This window comes from Silene latifolia, chromosome 9 (assembly GCF_048544455.1).
Source record: "Silene latifolia isolate original U9 population chromosome 9, ASM4854445v1, whole genome shotgun sequence".
NCBI classification, from domain to species: Eukaryota; Viridiplantae; Streptophyta; class Magnoliopsida; order Caryophyllales; family Caryophyllaceae; genus Silene; species Silene latifolia.
This window is the reverse complement of record NC_133534.1, coordinates 28475065-28494469: the sequence shown is the minus strand read 5'-3', so window position 1 is coordinate 28494469 and position 19405 is coordinate 28475065. Positions and strand designations below refer to the sequence as shown.

Here is a 19405-nt window from a genome sequence, read left to right as displayed (position 1 = left end):
TAACAAACTATTCACAAAAAAACTTGAATGCACAAAATAACATGCAAAAATTAATAAGACTTGCGAATCAATAAACAAGAAGAATTTATAAACTGTGACTTCCAATTTATAATGAAACTCAATACAACGAAACAAATAAAGTATAAAAGATCGGTATTTGTGACTATATATATGAATGACTTAAATGTTCCTTTGAGAAAAGCACTATTTACATTTAACACAAAACAGGGAACCTCTTAGACCATCCTAACAAGAATGGCCACTATTCTTCTTCTGTGTGATGACTGTGATCCACTTAACCAAGTCTTCAAAGTTATTATAAGACGAACCACCACGTCTAGTAGCCTCCTCGGCTTTCTTCTTCCATTCCAAAGCTTTCTCCCTCATTTCTTTCCCCTTCTCACCCTCCATCACCTCTCTCACAAACTCTTCAACTCGACACCTTTTGACCTCACCCTCCCCAATTTCCACCCCGACTCCCCAATCATCACAAGCATAGTAGCAATTTGTTTGTTGGTCTCCGAAAAATGGCCAACATATCATAGGTACTCCTTCACCCATGCTTTCCAGGGTCGAATTCCACCCACAATGAGTCAAGAAAGCTCCGATAGCCGGGTGCTTAAGCACCTTCTCTTGTGGACACCAACCTGAAACCAAACCCCTTTCCTTGATCGCCTCCATATACTCCTTAGACAAAAACCCGGATTTGCCATCGACCAAATCATTCCGGATCACCCACAAGAAATTTTGCTTACTTTTAGCTAGTCCCCAAGCAAACTCCTCGAGTTGTTCCGAGGTTAATATAGTTAGGCTTCCATAGTTTACATAAATCACAGATTTTGGACTTCTTTTATCCAACCATTCTAAGCAATTTGTGTCTTCCATCCATAAATTTGAACCAAAGTTTAGTAAATTGGCTTGATGGCAGAGCAATGATAAAGGGCCAATGGTAAATAGATTTGGTATCTTGGTTTTAATACCTCGTAGAACTTCGCCTTCTAGATCATCAAATGTGTTCAGGATAATGTTACCAGCAATTATAGCTTGACTCGATACCTTGATGCTGTAGTTGAACATAAAATCCTGTGGATCTGCTGTTCTCAAAAATGAAGGGAGGTGCTTTAACTTGGCCTCATTTTTTAGGCCGGGAATCCAGCCGACTGGCGTGTCAAGGAATCCATTGGTTAAGTAGCTTTCATCTGCCAACAAAAATGTAAATTTAGTACTCGGAAGTTGCTCTTTAAGACAACCTCAAAAAACTAATGGAAACATTTGTCTGAAATTATTTCATACAAAATTTATTGTGTCATGCGAAAAAATACATATATGACTATCTAGAACCATTTGTTGATGAAAAGGTTAAAAGATAGAACTTTTCAGATACCTTTTAATGGAGAAAGGCCTCTTTTAACAAGTTCGTCAAAATGCAAAAATCCTAGGAAAGCACAAGCACTTGTAGTGTAGAAAAGCAAAACTGGGATACCCAACTCTTTACTGAGCTCATATGTAATGTTCATGTGAGCGTCTACAATCATACAAGTTATAGGAGGCACATCAGAAGAAGCACGAAGCTTCAACAAGAGCGACCTAAGTGCCTTCTTTGATTCTAAGCTGAACATTGCAGTAACCAATTCAGGGAGGTCGTTTACGCCACGCTTGTTGTCTGGAGACAGACCATCGGGAATAGTTTCAAAACGAAAATTTTCTAGGTTGTGAAGAGAGAGAGAATCTGAGGCCAGGGAATTGACTAGTCTGCTATAATTGAACTCAGTGTGCACAAAGGTAATGTAAAAGCCTCTATAATGGAGTAGCTTTGCTAGTTTGAACATTGCGTTTATGTGGCCTTGGGCTGCAGCAGGAATACAAACAACATGATGCTTAGATTCCATCACTAATCGATACTTTAGGAAAATGAAATAACGCCACTTAATATTATTACTCTAATGTTGTTTCAAATGTAATTTAAAATCCCTTGTGGAATCGAATAACAATCTTATAAGAGGGTGGTACTAAATTTGGTTCACTCGTGAGACTACCAATAGGAGTTTGTGATAAGAAAATGAAAGTTTGGCCTAGAGAGTGGTCCTGTTCTTGACTAGCTTACGATGAGTGGTTCGTCTACAGCCACAAAAAAAAGAGCAGCCTAAATCTAGTACGTACTTAGTTTTGTCCCGATAAATTTTTTGAAGCAGACCAAATGCATAGAAACAAAGAGCACCAAGCAAGTTTATAGTAAACTTCTCCTCCTAGTAAAATATCTATCATGCAAAAGTTTCCAGGGAAATGAACCATTCATCTACCTATGTGGTCCAGCAAGGTAAAATCATAACACAGTAAGTAGCAGTTTCAACCATGGGACAACAATAATACCCATTGCCTAGAAGACTGCCTTACGGCGAGGTAGAGCAGAGTCGGGGATGTCCACATTCTTACACTTATGTAGAAAACACAATAAGATTGTTTAGGAACGGCCCATGATAATAAGAAATGTGTCAAGACTCAAGAGTGTATAATCACCCAAAATCATATCAACAAATCCGGACAAACATGCCAGATATACTACAGATGCTCCGATATTAATCTCACCTTCAGCTAATGTATATCTTGCTAACATATATTGCTTCCTCCGTCCCAATCATATGTTTACCTTTGATTATAATAATAAAATACCCCTTAAAAAAGATTAAAAAAATAAAAAAATAAATGATTGAGACGGATGGAGTATAGTAGACCATGTGAGCGAACAATTCATAATTACAGTATGTTTTTCAAATTTAATCATATGTTTTGGCAGAAGTAATAACAACAATTACAGGTTGTTTTAAATCATATCAATTCCAAACAAAAACCTAGTTCAATTTAAATCACCAATAGTTGATTGAACAGCCAAAATAATTGAAAAGATTGAAACTTTGGCTAAATTAAACAATATTACAGATAATCCAAATACTTTCTAAAAAAATCATAAGTTGGATAAAATCAATTCATATCACGAGAGTATCATGCTTAGGGACAAAAGGGTAGTGCAGAATTCCAATTTTTCAGGAAGCATTAGCTAAGAGTGCCATAATCAAGAAAGGGAATGAAAGTGAATTAATAATCTAAGATCTAAGATTACATGAAACTACCTCCAATTAGGAAAAAAACAATTTGAGCAAATGATTAATTACCTGTGTTGGGACTTATGAGTTATGACATTTGAATGCATGGATTCTTTTTTAGCATCTGAGAACATTTTCATGGCTTACTCTGAACAATCATCGTATTCGCCATGTCCCTGCCATAGGTAGTAAACCTTTCAGTAAAATTCATATACATCTGACATCTCATAAACGCTAGAGACGGGGTCGATAAATTTGAGCACGCTTATCGGGAGTAGGGATGTTTTTAGGGCGGGGAGCTAGTGGATGTAGGCTCCCCACACCCGTACCAACCAAAACATATTCATACTCGTATTCGTATTCGCCTCACCACCTATAACGGGTAAAAGTTTTTATATCCGTACCCACGCTATTGGGTGGAAATTTAGACTCGTATCCACTCTATTAGGTGAAAAGTTAGACTCGTATCCGACCTACTTACTCACCAACCAACTGCGTCATAATTTTTATTGATACTTATTTCGGTAAAATGTAGTTTTATCACTATGAATTTCGAAATTTTTTATTTTATATTCTAATTTAGGATTTTTCAATAGAAAAAATTGATGCGGGAGCATTAGGGTACAATAAAAATGAAGTGGAAATGTGTGCCAAATATTTTGAAGGATTCTGTGACACCCCTATACTCCAAGTGCCCAACCAGGACCACTAAAGGTATGAGGTCGTCACCATCTCGGTTACCCGAGGCAATGATAATCAAATGACAATAAAGAAACATACTTAAATAGGTTTAAAGTGAGTACATGTCCAACTCCAAAACTGGTAAAAGTAAATACAAATGTCCTCAAATCAAAATATTAAACAGCTAGTCCAAAAACAACGGAAGACTCTAAGACTGCATCGTGGTGACTCATCCCAGCTAACCCAACCGCATCGTCTCATACCTACTCAACAACTGCTCACCATCCCCGAATGGATCACCACAGTTTTTAAAACATTTAACGGGGTCATTACTAATTACATAAAGGTAATGTAAAAGCCTCTATAATGGAGTAGCTTTGCTAGTTTGAACATTGCGTTTATGTGGCCTTGCGCTGCAGCAGGAATACAAACAACATGATGCTTAGATTCCATCACTAATCGATACTTTAGGAAAATGAAATAATGCCACTTAATATTATTACTCTAATGTTGTTTCAAATGTAATTTAAAATCCCTTGTGGAATCGAATAACAATCTTATAAGAGGGTGGTACTAAATTTGGTTCACTCGTGAGACTACCAATAGGAGTTTGTGATAAGAAAATGAAAGTTTGGCCTAGAGAGTGGTCCTGTTCTTGACTAGCTTACGATGAGTGGTTCGTCTACAGCCACAAAAAAAAGAGCAGCCTAAATCTAGTACGTACTTAGTTTTGTCCCGATAAATTTTTTGAAGCAGACCAAATGCATAGAAACAAAGAGCACCAAGCAAGTTTATAGTAAACTTCTCCTCCTAGTAAAATATCTATCATGCAAAAGTTTCCAGGGAAATGAACCATTCATCTACCTATGTGGTCCAGCAAGGTAAAATCATAACACAGTAAGTAGCAGTTTCAACCACGCGACAACAATAATACCCATTGCCTGGAAGACTGCCTTACGGCGAGGTAGAGCAGAGTCGGGGATGTCCACATTCTTACACTTATGTAGAAAACACAATAAGATTGTTTAGGAACGGCCCATGATAATAAGAAATGTGTCAAGACTCAAGAGTGTATAATCACTCAAAATCATATCAACAAATCCGGACAAACATGCCAGATGCCCAGATATACTACAGATGCTCCGATATTAATCTCACCTTCAGCTAATGTATATCTTGCTAACATATATTGCTTCCTCCGTCCCAATCATATGTTTACCTTTGATTATAATAATAAAATACCCCTTAAAAAAGATTAAAAAAATAAAAAAATAAATGATTGAGACGGATGGCGTATAGTAGACCATGTGAGCGAACAATTCATAATTACAGTATGTTTTTCAAATTTAATCATATGTTTTGGCAGAAGTAATAACAACAATTACAGGTTGTTTTAAATCATATCAATTCCAAACAAAAACCTAGTTCAATTTAAATCACCAATAGTTGATTGAACAGCCAAAATAATTGAAAAGATTGAAACTTTGGCTAAATTAAACAATATTACAGATAATCCAAATACTTTCTAAAAAAATCATAAGTTGGCTAAAATCAATTCATATCACGAGAGTATCATACTTAGGGACAAAAGGGTAGTGCAGAATTCCAATTTTTCAGGAAGCATTAGCTAAGAGTGCCATAATCACAACCAAAAATATAAAAGAAAGGGAATGAAAGAGAATTAATAATCTAAGATCTAAGATTACATGAAACTACCCTCAATTAGGAAAAAAACAATTTGAGCAAATGATTAATTACCTGTGTTGGGACTTATGAGTTATGACATTTTAGCATCTGAGAACATTTTCATGGCTTACTCTGAACAATCATCGTATTCGCCATGTCCCTGCCATAGGTAGTAAACCTTTCAGTAAAATTCATAAACTCCCTCCGTCTCGGTCATTTGTTGTTTTTTAGTTTTGGCACAAAGAACAAGAAAAAGGGACTTGGCCAATTACTAAATGACAAGTGAAATAAATTGAGTGTGAATGATTAAATTACTCATCAAATTCATTCTTAAAATAAAAAGAACAATAAATGACTGAGACACCCTAAAATGAAAAAGGACAACAAATGACCGAGACAGAGGAAATACATCTCACATCTCGTAAACGCGGGAGACGGGGTCGATAAATTTGAGCACACTTATCGGGAGTAGGGATGTTATTAGGGCGGGGAGGTAGTGGATGTAGGCTCCCCACACCCGTACCAACCAAAACATACTCATACTCATATTTGCCTCACCACCTATAGCGGGTAAAGTTTTCATATTTGTATCCGCCTTATTGGTGGAAATTTAGACTCGTATCAAACTCTATTAGATGAAAATTTAGAATGTATCCGACCTACTCACTCACCAACCAACTACGTCATAATTTTTATTGATACTTTTTTCGGTAAAATATAGTTTGATCACTATGAATTTCGAAATTTTTTATTTTATATTCTAATTTAGGAGTTTTCAATAGAAAAAATTGATGCGGGAGCATTAATGAAAATGAAATCGAAATGTATCCCAAATATTTTGAAAGATTCAAAATGTGCTCAACTCAAGTGAAAATGATAATAGTCAAATGAAAATGATAGTATGGAGAAACGAAGAAAGCTGTTGTTGACGAAATTCAAAGTCGATTATGGACTTGCTCTATAATTTAGTTTCATAATTTCAGTTTTCCTTATTCCAGATAATAAACTTTAGACAGTTATTTCCTTATTTTTTATTTCATAATCTTAACAAGTAGAAATAAGGCAAGTTGTGTTATGGTAAGAGTCGAACATAGGAAGTTATTTCCTAATCAGTTTTTAGGAGTCTCTAAGTTATCTATTTAGTATAAATAGGAGTTTGAGAATTAATACAAGAGTTTCTCTTGTTGTGTGCTTATTGCTTGCGGGTTATAAGTTCTTTATTTCCTCCTCGCGAGGTAGAGATTTGAGTGGGACTCAATCCTTGCGAGGTGAGAGCCATACAACTCATTCGTGTTCAGTTTCGAGTTCCTTGCGGGGGAGGAGAGTTGTTCACGTCATATTCTACTTTTAGTTGGGGGTCTTGCAAGATTTTCACAACTAATTCACATCCCTTTTATTTTTCGTGCATCTATCATACAAAAAACACCAAAACACTTTAAGTCCGCTACGTTTTCTTTAATCTAAAACTAACACAAAAATCGTACTAGTTTGATATCAATTTGGTAAAACGCGTGGTTATTTTACATAAAAAATAGTCATAATAATAAGAGTTTTTTTATAACTGCTATCACGTATAATCCAAATTTTACCAACTGCTACCAAAGTTATACTCCCTCCCATTCACAATAAACCTCCCATTTCATTTTGGCACAAAAATTAAGGAAACACACTACCCCACCATATAATTAAATTTGGACCACACAAATACACTACCCCACCATACAATTAAATTTGGACCACACAAACACTTACCAAAAAAGGAAATAGGGAGGTTATTGTGAATAACCGAAAAAGGAAATAGGGAGGTTTATTGTGAATGGGAGGGAGTATTTCTTTAAAAACTAATATCAATATCGATGGATCAGATTAAAACTAACTACCACAACTGGAAAAGGAAAGAAAAAGAGAAGATCCCAGCTATCCATTTCAAATTATCATTTGTATTTTTACTTTCATTGTTGTCCCTACCCCTCCCTTATATCATTATATGTTCTTCTAACTAGGGGTGTTAACGAGCCGAACCGAGCCCGAGCTTGGCATTGCTCGGCTTGTGCTCAAGTACAAAAACTCGTGTTCGAGCCGATCTCGAGCTTATCCGAGCTTGAAAAAAATGTGCTCGTTATAAAGCTTGCGAGCTTTAACACGAACTCGAGCCAAACTCGAGCCCAAATTGAGTCTATATAAAACTGTTTATTTTCTTATTTTTTTTGTTTCGATTTTTTCAATACCAAGGCTCATAGGTTATATGTAAAAATATTTGGCAAATCAACAAGACATTTGATATATGTGATACAAAAATATAATCATGATAAAATATTTTTATAAAATATGAGCAATATGTTATGTAATCACACAAGTTCGAGCCACTCGCGAGCTTTTCGAGTCGAGCCAGCCTTTGCTCGGCTTGACTCGTTAAGCTCTCGAGCCGAGCCCGAGCCCGAGCCGAGCTTTGACCGAGCCGATCTCGAGTAGCTCGCGAGCTGTCTCGTCTCATTAACAACCCTACTTCTAACTCATTCATGAACACCTCCATTAATTTTCAAGTTCATCAATTTTAATTCTCATTCTCACCCTCTTACTCTCTCTCCTCCATTGTTCCAATTCTCATTTCTTATTTCATCTATTATTTTTCAAGTTCGATTAATTATTCTATCTTCTTTAGGAAATCAAAAGGCTTTAAAAATATAACAATAAGACAAAGATGCAACCTAATAAACAATGTGGTTAAAACATTGAAATTAAACAATAAGAAAGGTTAATCCAACAAACAATGAAATTAAAAACGACTCACTCAAAAGAGTGGAATTTGAGGAAGAACTTAAAACGTAACTAGGATTGGAACTAATTGGGGATTTAGATTAAGTGTAAACCCAAATCTGGGATTCAATATGGGGAAGAAGTTTAGAAGATTGAGATGATTTTCAGATTCCCCAATTTGATTGGGATGTAATTTAGGTTTAGGTTGAATCATAGTGAAGTTAAATATTTAGGTTAAATAAGGGATATGTTTGGGTAAATGAATGGTATGAGTGAGGGGAGTGTAAAATATGGATATTCTTGTCTTTTCATGCGCAAATCGGAGGTTCGTGGTCATGTGGTAGTTAGTTATAATTCGAACCAACAATATTGGTAGTAGTTTTTTAAAAAAATATTACTTTTGTAACAGTTGCTAAAATTTGGATTATACGTGATATCATCTATCAAAAAACCCTAATAATAATATTACAATGAAATGCCTCAATTCGAGTTACTTACAAGTTATAACGAATACAAAGCAACGTCGGAAATATGTTGAATTTTTGGCATGGATTACATCTTCCCTTCAGTTTCTCAAAACATACTAATTTCATATCAAAACTTTGAAGAGATGTAGAGCTTGTCAATAGACCTAGCTAACAGATCATATCGTGTCGTGTTCGTGTCAACTTTAAACGGGTCACTACGATCTTAACCCTAGCCCAACCCAATTACATAAATGGGTCATTTGTCTCAACCTTAACCCAACCCATTTATTTTTTCCATAACCCAACCCGACTTGTTTAACCCGATTATCTTTTAACAGGTAACTTTTAACTCGCTTAACTCATTTAGCCCAATAAACTAAACTAAGCTTTATACCTCTATTATCTCAAAAATGACGAACGAAAATGCATATTTTTAAGTGGTTTGCTTGGATTATTGATTTAACCCAAATATATTATGACACTTTTAAATAAACAGGTTATTCATGTGAGGTTCGTGTCAAAAGAGCTCAACCCTAACCCGACCCATTTAAATTTTGCGTCGTGTCCGTGTCAACCCAATTACTTAAATAGGTCACGAAGTCTTAACCCTAACCCGCAAACTTCGTGTGGGGTTCGTGTCGTGTCAATAATTGCCACCTCTACCTGGCAATGCTACTGGAATTGACTTAGGTGCTATCTGGCCCGAGTTTTAGAAGTGATTTACCATTGAATAAGCACAAGTTAGGCCAAACAATCAATTTTGAAGAAGTAAAAACAAATTCTTTTAAGCATAGTCTAGCTTTTACTTTTATTTTAAAAAATTTTAATGCATAAGTGACAAATTATATGTTATAAACCTGTCAAAATAAATAAATTTAATACTTATCTTATCTATATAAATTCAGAAGACAATACTCATTGTACAACGCGCCACGTCATTAATGCAATTTTTTTTTGAAAATCCAGGTTATGGTGGGACCCATGTGTGTGCAACGTATTTAATTATTCAGAAATCCGTTTTTTAAAACATGCGCTAAAATCCGTCTCGCAACAAATTATATAAAATCATCTTATGGAATACTTCTTCGAATTAATATTATGATAAAATTTTATACATTCCGTGTAAAGAAAATGAATAACATTTACGCAGAATTAATTACAAAAGCGAGTAAACGTAATTGAATTACATAATTTTTAAAACAAAATTACACAATAAAATTACATAATTTCAGAAAGGAATTACACTTATATACGGATCGAACATACATCGGGAATGATTTACAAAATGAATAACATGTATTTTTGTTATAAATAATTTTACCATGCAGTAACAAAATCACAACATAATTTTTTAAAAATACAGGGTGCAAATTTTTTTTTTTTAAAATATCAATAACGAAGGCATATGTACTTGGAATATAAAACTCGACATCTGAACTATCAGCCGCGCACACCGAAATTGGTAGGTGACGATGATAGGAAACCGGGTTAATATAGTCTTCATTTAATTTACAAGTTATTAAAAAAGATTTAATAAAATTTTTACGGAAAATGCACGCGGTGCCCTTGAACTTTGATATTTTGCCCGAAATACCCAATTTTTTGATCCGGAAATCTTTAAGAGGCTATAACTCGTGTTTACAAGCTCAGAAAGTAACGGTTTTTTTTTTCAAATTGATTATCGTTTCGAGACCTACGACTTGAAAAAAAAAATTGTCGTGTTTGGAATTCGTGACCAAGAGATATGGTCACTCAAAGTTTGTACGGTAAAAAAAACTTTGACGTACAAAAACTCCTAGCCACGGAATCCAAATACGACAATTTTTTTTTTCAAATCGTAGTTCTCGGAAAGATGATCGATTTGAAAAAAAAAATTATCACTTTCTGAATTCGTGGACACGAGCTATAGCCGCTTAAAGTTTTCCGGAACAAAAAATTGGGTATTTCGGGCAAAATTCGAAACTTCAAGGGCACCGCGTGCATTTTAATATTTTTTAAATAATAAAAACACGATAAGATAAGTCGAAACACTTTAAAATATGTTATTTTTTTAAAAAATAATCCTCTCAGATCTGTATAGAAAGCCGTTCATCATCGAGGATTTATGTACTTGGAGCAAAAATTCTGGCAATTTAACTATCAGCTCGCACTCCGAATTCGGAAGATGACTATGATAGGCTACCGAGTAATTTCTACTTCTACAAGTACGAATGATAGGCAACGTTATTATCATCATGATAAATACACTTGGACCGTCCAACCATGAAATCCGAAACTACATTAAATTCAAATAATCAGCTTATTCTGAGATAAAGGCATATGCAGTTAAATATGGCATGGCAGCAGTTACAGCAGTTTCAAAGAAGTGGAGTTGAGGGGTAATGGTAGTAGTGGGGGATTTAGGGTTTAGTAAGAGGTTATATTTTCTTATATATAGGATTGCAAACATTCAGAGTATGTCACAAAAACTCAATATTGCAAAGATAATCAAAACCTTGAGATTATGACACACATCCAGAGTATTCCAATTTCGAGCATCACCAAAGAAACAGCAAGGACGGAGCAACTAACTGTTCGGGTTATGAGATTGTGGTACAAAAAGTCGGAGACAAATCCTAAGGAAGTGAAAGGGGTAGAACTCATCCTAATTGACGAAAATGTAAGTCTCCTTTTTCCTGTGGCAATTTTCAAATTATTGTAACGAGTTATTAACTAATATGAATGAATGCAGGGAGACACAATTCAGGCATCAATCAACCAGAGGCTGACTCGCCTTTTCTTAGAGCACCTTAATGAAGGGAGCACATACAAAATCAGAAGGTTCAGTGTATCATCAAACCGAGTGGGACTTGACATGGCAACAATTCACCCGTGCAAGATTTGGTTCGAGTACAACACTAGGGTGGTACCCATTCCTAATGTAGATATTCCACTTTCTACCCATGCTTTTTACACTTTCAATGAGGTGGTCTTTGGTGCAATGCCGAATAGACTTTATATTGGTAAGCAACAATGGCCTAGAATTTATTTTTCATATATGCACCATAAATGTTAACTAACAAGAGTCAAAAATTCTGGGTCAGACGTAATTGGAAGGTTGGAGCACGTTTATCCAATAAGAGACTGTAACACCCCATGTTAATTGAAGAGGTCCAGTGATAGGCTTAAATGACTAGTGCTTAAAGGGATTTGAAGTACTACTCATATCAACAAAGTGCACTTTCTTTTATGGTCATCCATGCGAAAGAACTCCAAAGTTAAGCGTGCTTGACTGGAAGTAGTCTTAGGATGGGTGACCTCCTGGGAAGGTTTCCGGGATGCGCATGAGTGATGACAAAATGTGCTATAAAGGACCCGTGTTGATCTGTGGGCTATGTACACAGCCTGGTGAGCTATCATAAGTAACCGCTCCCGACCCGGTTTGGGCCGGGGTGTTACAAGTGGTATCATAGCAACCCTGCGACCGTGTGGTGATCGGAGGCAGTTGTTATACGCTCTTGGAGGCAGTGGTTATACGCTCCATTGTGATCACACACCTAGCGGGGGAGGATTCTGGGTTAGCGGTTATGCTCCCAGGCGCAACGAGGACGTTGCGTTCTTCAAGTGGGGGTGACTGTAACACCCCATGTTAATTGAAGAGGTCCGGTGATAGGCTTAAATGACTAGTGCTTAAAGGGATTTGAAGTACTACTCATATCAACAAAGTGCACTTTCTTTTATGGTCATCCATGCGAAAGAACTCCAAAGTTAAGCGTGCTTGACTGGAAGTAGTCTTAGGATGGGTGACCTCCTGGGAAGGTTTCCGGGATGCGCATGAGTGAGGACAAAATGCGCTATAAAGGACCCGTGTTGATCTGTGGGCTATGTACACAGCCTGGTGAGCTATCATAAGTAACCGCTCCCGACCTGGTTTGGGCCGGGGTGTTACAGAGACAGCCATGGCAAGAGAAGGAGGACTATTGTTTTGGGCAATAATCTGTAAGTTCACAATATTCTATAAACGATATACTAAACTTAACACCATAACAACATAATCATTACAAACTGTTTTTTCAGGAACCAAAACTTGTGCTGCTCATTGTTTGGGGACTGCGTTCAGCAAATTTCAGAAATCGAGCAAGAGTTCATTAACAAACCAAAGCCAACGTTGGTTATGCTATTCGTGAAACGTTCTGTTTATGAAGGTATAAAATTCTGGTCATTCAAAAACCAATTTCAGCAATACAAACACTTTGATTACATACAAAGTATAAGAAAAAAAATGTTGGAAAAAAATTCACTTATTATTTTCTACTATGCAGGGGAAGTTAACATTACATCAACATGGGGTGCAACAATGATATTGGTTAATCCAGATATGAACGAGGTGAACATGTTCAACAATAGTTATGACAACTAAATCCGTTTAATATGATGTGATTGTCTTTAGGGCAATAATAAGTGCATTCATAGTTATTGACCAGAAAAATGCACAACATGAAAAGTCCAAAAACCGTCCACAAAATGAAGCAGTCGAGAAACGTCCAGAAAAATATACAAAATGAAACAGTCCAAATATAGTCCAGAAACTCTTTGAGTTTAAATTTTTTTTACTTTCCCATTTCAGCTTAAATTAATTAAGCCATTTTTCTTACCAGTTTTTCAGATGATGATGAACCCGTCTTTGAGGCTCCAGAAACTGCTGGGTACCATCCTCCCATCCTCGCAAGTGTAAACATCAAAACTTTATCAGAGATATCAAATTTAACCAAAGGAGAGGCATATGTCACAATGGCCAAGATTATTGAGTTAGATAGATCTGGTAATAGTGGTACTACTACTCATGCAAAGAATGCAGATCAAAAGTGAAGCAAGGGGAGGATGGGTTGTGGTATTGTGACAAGGAAAAAATTAATTATAATTGCACAATGAAGGGTTTGGGGGTGTTATCACCAATTCCAAGGTTTCAAGTTAAGTTTTTTGTTACATATGAAGATCCAGATTTGGTTGAATTCGTTATTTGGGATGATGTTATGGTTGATTTGCTTGGGAAAACAGCACAAGCAATCCTTGACGAAGATGAGGTAACTTTAAACTCATTTAAATACAATTTGCAAAAATATGAAACCAAGTTATAATGTTACTGATTAATGTTTACATATCGTTTCAGATGTACAGTGTCGTCCCTCCCTCAGATTTCAGGCCTCTACTTGACAGGACATTTGTGGCAAAAATAAGAGTTACTGATTTGTATAACATTGAGCAAAAATCAAACTCATTTGGGGTGATCAGTTTATGTGATGATCCAAGAACAATTGCTAAGTGGGATGCCATGAATAACGCAAGAAAGGTATGACATCAATTAATGACTAATAAATACACACGTTATATTTTTTTGTTTCGTTTTACTATTAAATATCGTCCTCTCTTTTAGGAACAAGCTATTTCAACTCCGACAAGGGACACATCGAGATCCGACTCAATGATGGTAAATTGAATTTTAACTGGAATTTTTTTTTTTGATACTAATGGCTTTTTCAGTAACCATTTTTTTTTTGTTAGGAGCAAATGAGAGAGATAGTTGAGTCCGAACCTGTGCTGAATTCTCAAGATATCACGCCACAGAAAGGTGTAGTGGAGATGGCTGAAGCATCCGACAAATCATCTGCAACAAAACTGAAGGATATTAAGATGGGCAAGCAGCCTATGGAGTTCTAAAAAAAACATTTCAACTATTAAGCAATTTCTGGACCATGTTGTTAAAGGACATTTGTGTTTTTGTTTTTGGACTTTGTTGTTTTCTGTACTGTTTTGGACCAAGGTTATTTCAAGTTGTAATAGAACAATTTAGGTTGTCATATTTAAGGTAGATGTGTAGCAAGTTTATTATGCAGACAATCGAAGAAGCTGAAGGACAAAAAGATGCAACTACACTTCAAATATGGAGCTTTACGGACAACAAAGTTTGGATGCAATTTTAAAGAAGCAAGTAGATGACAAAGATGCATCATATTGGATAAGCTAGAAACATCATCGAACCTTATTTATGTTCTACGTTTCTACTATTGTATTTCAATTTCACGAAGAATTAATGAACTTTTCTCAACATTATGAAATTTAATTCTTTACTTTTAATTTCCAATTTACGATACATGTCATTAGTCATTAATAAGTGAAATAATTACCCAAGCAACACGGTTTTTTCAGCAAACAGTAGTAGAGTACATTCGTTATCCAACCAACGAGTAAACAAAAAATGCTGGACGAGTAATTGACATATATTGAAAAACATGGAAAAAAAACGGATGTACAGAAGGGCACAAATTTATAACAAGTTTTGAAAATGTTATTGTAGCATAATCAGGGAATGTGTAAGCAAAAACGTCTGGAAAATCAAAGTCAATTTTTTTTCGGCTTAACTGACGGTTTAAACAGTTATGGTAAACTATCCATGATGCACTACTTGCATTTTCTAAGTTAGTGGGCAATTGTGGAGTAAAATAGTAGTTATGCATTCAGGTGACAAATGGAAAAAAATCATTTCTCAAACAATGGCCAGAAAGTGCATTTATAGAATACAAATCAATCAAACATATATTTAGTTTACCAGTTATTAAAGTTCAATTAAACAATCAGCAACTAAAAACTGTCAAATTTATCATATATTTTTTATCATCTTGAGAATCATCAACACATTGCTAGGTGGTTAAACATGGAAAAGGGGAATTCAAGTAGAAGCCAAAAAAAGGAGAAGGCAGCAAGAAATGAACACCGAAAAAATAGTATGTTTCTTTACTTTTTTCCATAAATTAAAAAGTTTGTTACAGTATGTTATTGATTACTTAACTTTATCTATCTTTCATGAACAATATGCATGCTTCCATAGAAATTAAGGCTGATCCCATATCCTGCAATTGAATAAAACATTTTCATTAATATTAAGTTTATGAGTATAACTTAAAAAGGAAAGATTTATAAAAAACAATGATTAAATCACTTAACTTAGATTTTTGAAACCTTCAATATGTGTCTACAATAAGCAACATAACAAATGTTAGTCAATTATCTACACAGAAAGGGTAATTTAAAATCGAAAGGTATATTAAAGTAGAAAATCAGGAAACGTACTTAACTTTTCACATGTCGATAAATGATCTGCAAACAAGTGTAGAAGAATTTGTATGATTTGTATAAATTAGAATACAACTAACAATTGTGCTAGCAAAATGAGTTCAGAAATGTAACAAAGTGATTGATAATTTATAAATGCCTTAATTGAAACCGGATTGTCAAAGACGACACTTGGGTTAGGTTAGGTTGCAACAAGTTGGATTGGGTTGGGTTAGGTTAACCAGTTAGGTTCGTTCAGGTTATGTCATCCCGTTGGGTTGGGTTGGGTTAGGTCAAATAGTTGGGTTGGGTTAGGTCAAACAGTTGGGTTGGGTTAGGTCAAACAGTTGGATTGGGTAAGGTCAAACAGTTGGGTTGGGTTAGGTCAAACAGTTGGGTTGGTTGGGTTGGGTTAGGTTAGTCCATGTTGGTTTGGATTGGGTTGGGTTATGTCAGTCCATGTTGGTTTGGATTAGATTTGGTCAGGTCAGTCCATGTTGGTTTGGATTAGGTTAGGTTAGGTTAGTCCATGTTGGTTTGGATTGGGTTAGGTCAACGAGTCAGGTTGGGTTGGGTTAAGTTGGATTGGGTTGGGTCAACCCAAGTTGTAATTGGGTCAAGTTAAAACCCAGATTGGGTTGGGTCGGGTTAAAACCCAGGTTGGGTTGGGTCGGGTTAAAACCCAGGTTGGGTTGGGTCGGGTTTAAACCCAGGTTGGGTTGGGAAAAAATGAACATCAGAAAATTCGACACTCCATGTTTAGGCAATATTGTGAATAACAATGATGCAAAATCACGACTAACAACATAACAAGTCAATTAATAAATTTTTAACATCTCTTTTAAAAAAGATCTAATACATTATGCAGAAAATTGCAATAGATATAAGCATCTAAACATTCAATTGTTAATAGCCTTCACCATCTAAACAAAATGCAATCAATTAAATTTAACCAAAACGCCATGTATAGAACATTTTCAATAAGTGCAATAAAAATTAATAACAAAACGCACTGATGATTTTGCATTAATTAGATCCGTAATCAACAGATCGACTATATTACGAAAAAAAATGCAATAAATATTAAGAAAAAATGATTTTAAATTGTTAATAGCATGTATATCTAATAAAATCTTAGATCTAATAAAAACTCATTGTATATAAGCAAGCAGTGAAATTAATCTTAAAAAAAAATTCTATGTCGATTTTCTAATTAGCATTAACTCAAATATGTCATAAAATTAATAGATCTAACAATATATATAAACAACCATTTTTAAAAACTCGAATATAATTTGAAATTAAGTTATTATGCGGCGGAAACAACATAAAAGAATAGAGTAAAATTGAACTTACCATTAATACATATTCAATAAACGCTCCTAAGAACAAGACTTCGACCTTCACCATGTTAAAGGATGACCGTCTGCATGCGGGAAAAAGAGGTCGGAGAATGAAGGGTTGCTAATCGGAATTAGGGTGCACGAGGGACGAGATCGGAGTGTCTAAGTTTTACTGAGAGAACAAAGGTTTTTAGTAAGAGAGTGAAGCAGAGAGAGGGAGGGAGAGAAAGACGGAGGCGTATAATGGAAAGTGAAATGGAAATTTTAGGGTTTAATTCTGGGGGAAGGGGTATATATAGTAGGGGTTATTATTAGGGTTTTTTGTGATTTGGGCTGGACGGGAATTGTAGAAAGGTTGAGCCCAAAATATTATTTCTATCAGCCCATGTTTGATATTGTGTGTGTTTTTATTTTTGTTCGGGATGTGTTTATATACGGTCCACGTAGTTTACGCTGTGAAAATGTACATTAAAATATAACGTTTGACATAATTTGTCTTTGCCGTTATGCTTGACCAATATAGGAGTTCAGATAGCAGAAAGAAACTTGATGATTACGGACAATACGCCACAATCAATGTCAAATCCTCGACTACCGCTATCTGACATTACGAACGGTACTTCTTTATTTTTAATTGTTAATATTTCAATACAAGTTTTTCAATTTTAATTTTAATCCTTTTTCATTTGTTGTTTTCAAAAATTTATAATACGGCAGTACCAATTGTGACCATTTCAGTTTCTCATACCCCATGTCATCGAAGCAGAAGAACAATCATAAGTTAACAGTTAGCGATAACAACCCCGCCAAGTAATGTTTCTAATGATTGAACTCCATCATATGCCAACACTCTTATGACCCTAAAACCGAAAATCCATTTGTGCGTGTTGGCCGGGGTCTCGTAGAAACGCACACCAAATCTGCAGCTGCGGAAACTGTAGTTCATGGCGAAAAACTTTTGCCGAATCATACCAATTCTAACGCCTAATCAGTTACGGGGGAGAACGGCAAGAGAAAAAAGACAGTCGCGATTCTCTAAGAAACGTGCTGCTAATGTTCATAGTGACGTTTCTCAAAATACGGTCAATTTTACACCAGCAACCTCCAACGTGACAGGTATATATCTATATTTAATTTGTTACATTTAATACGTATTAATGTTTGTGAAAGTCTTAATTTTTATTAAAAACGTTTTGTAGAACTTATATGTAATCCGACCGATGTTGTTGAGCGCTTAATGAGAGATCTATGTGCTGAATATGGTGAAGCTTTCGGTGAAGTGACTCCGTCTGTAAACCGAATTGAACAATCACACGGTAGTTGTGTTTTTAATGCGTCCTATTCACATGGAGAATCTTCTAGAACTCAGCAAAATACTTCTGTGCCGTTAAATAATGATGGTTAGTTTATTCATGACTTTTTATTTTTTAATTTAAATTGCAACATGCTTTGGTTATTGTAGTCTAATTTTTATGTCTCAATTTATGACTTTTGTTTTGAAAACTGTTTAGCATGGGAAGGATATTGGGACTGTGGTGATGCAGAATATGAGTGCGAGAAATGTCACGCGTTGATGTGGTTTGAGGAGAGAAAAGATAAAAGACGTGGTACAAGACGTCCTAAGTTCTCACTTTGTTGTTCTGATGGAAAAGTTGAGCTCGCATTTCTACAGCAGCCGCCTGAACTTATAAAGTCGTTGTTGACCGGTCAGCATCGATTTAGCAATCATTATAGAGAAAATATTAGATCTTATAACTCGATGTTCTCATTCACTTCTATGGGCGGTAAAATAGATCATTCCATCAATCAAGGTAAAAGACCGTATACCTTTAGGATGGGAGGTCAAAATTGCCATAGGATAGGGACTTTGGTACCGATCGGAGATGCAAGGCCAAAGTTCTGTCAACTTTACATATATAACACGGAAGAGGAAGTTCAAAATCGAAAAAATGCCATTAGGTAAATATATTTTCTTTCCGTAATAAATTTTTTTTGTATAATATTTTTTTTCGTATGCAATAATTTTATTTTTAATTGTAGTCCAGGGGATTCATCAAGGTTCAATGACGAGTTAATAGGATTGTTGGAAAATATGATTGACTCTCACAATACAATTGCAAAGACATTTAGGAAGGTTAGGGATAGACTGACTGAAAATATAGACAGTGAAGTGAGTATCAAACTGATTTCAAGGAGATCAAGTTATGGAAGAACTTATAATCTTCCAACAGTTTCAGAGGTAGCGGCTTTAATTGAGGGTGATATTGGTCCACATATGGAG

The 19405-nt window shown here is 35.5% G+C and overlaps 2 protein-coding genes across 2 annotated transcripts; one reads left to right on the top strand and one right to left on the bottom strand.

Annotated features, from left to right (window-relative positions):
- Nucleotides 1–67: 67 nt before the first annotated feature.
- On the bottom strand, nucleotides 68–2319 carry LOC141599475 (7-deoxyloganetin glucosyltransferase-like). Its single transcript, XM_074419496.1, has 2 exons — nucleotides 1385–2319; nucleotides 68–1199 (listed from the first exon to the last, which is right to left on the bottom strand). The coding sequence occupies exons 1-2, from the start codon at nucleotides 1887–1889 to the stop codon at nucleotides 247–249; spliced, it is 1458 nt and encodes a 485-aa protein (XP_074275597.1). The 5' UTR covers nucleotides 1890–2319; the 3' UTR covers nucleotides 68–246.
- Nucleotides 2320–11195: 8876 nt separating this feature from the next.
- On the top strand, nucleotides 11196–14389 carry LOC141600795 (uncharacterized). The gene is made up of 9 exons (XM_074421044.1): nucleotides 11196–11351; nucleotides 11424–11694; nucleotides 12802–12876; nucleotides 12994–13066; nucleotides 13330–13502; nucleotides 13667–13755; nucleotides 13842–14021; nucleotides 14106–14159; nucleotides 14234–14389. The coding sequence occupies exons 1-9, from the start codon at nucleotides 11196–11198 to the stop codon at nucleotides 14387–14389; spliced, it is 1227 nt and encodes a 408-aa protein (XP_074277145.1).
- The last annotated feature ends 5016 nt before the right edge of the window (nucleotides 14390–19405 follow it).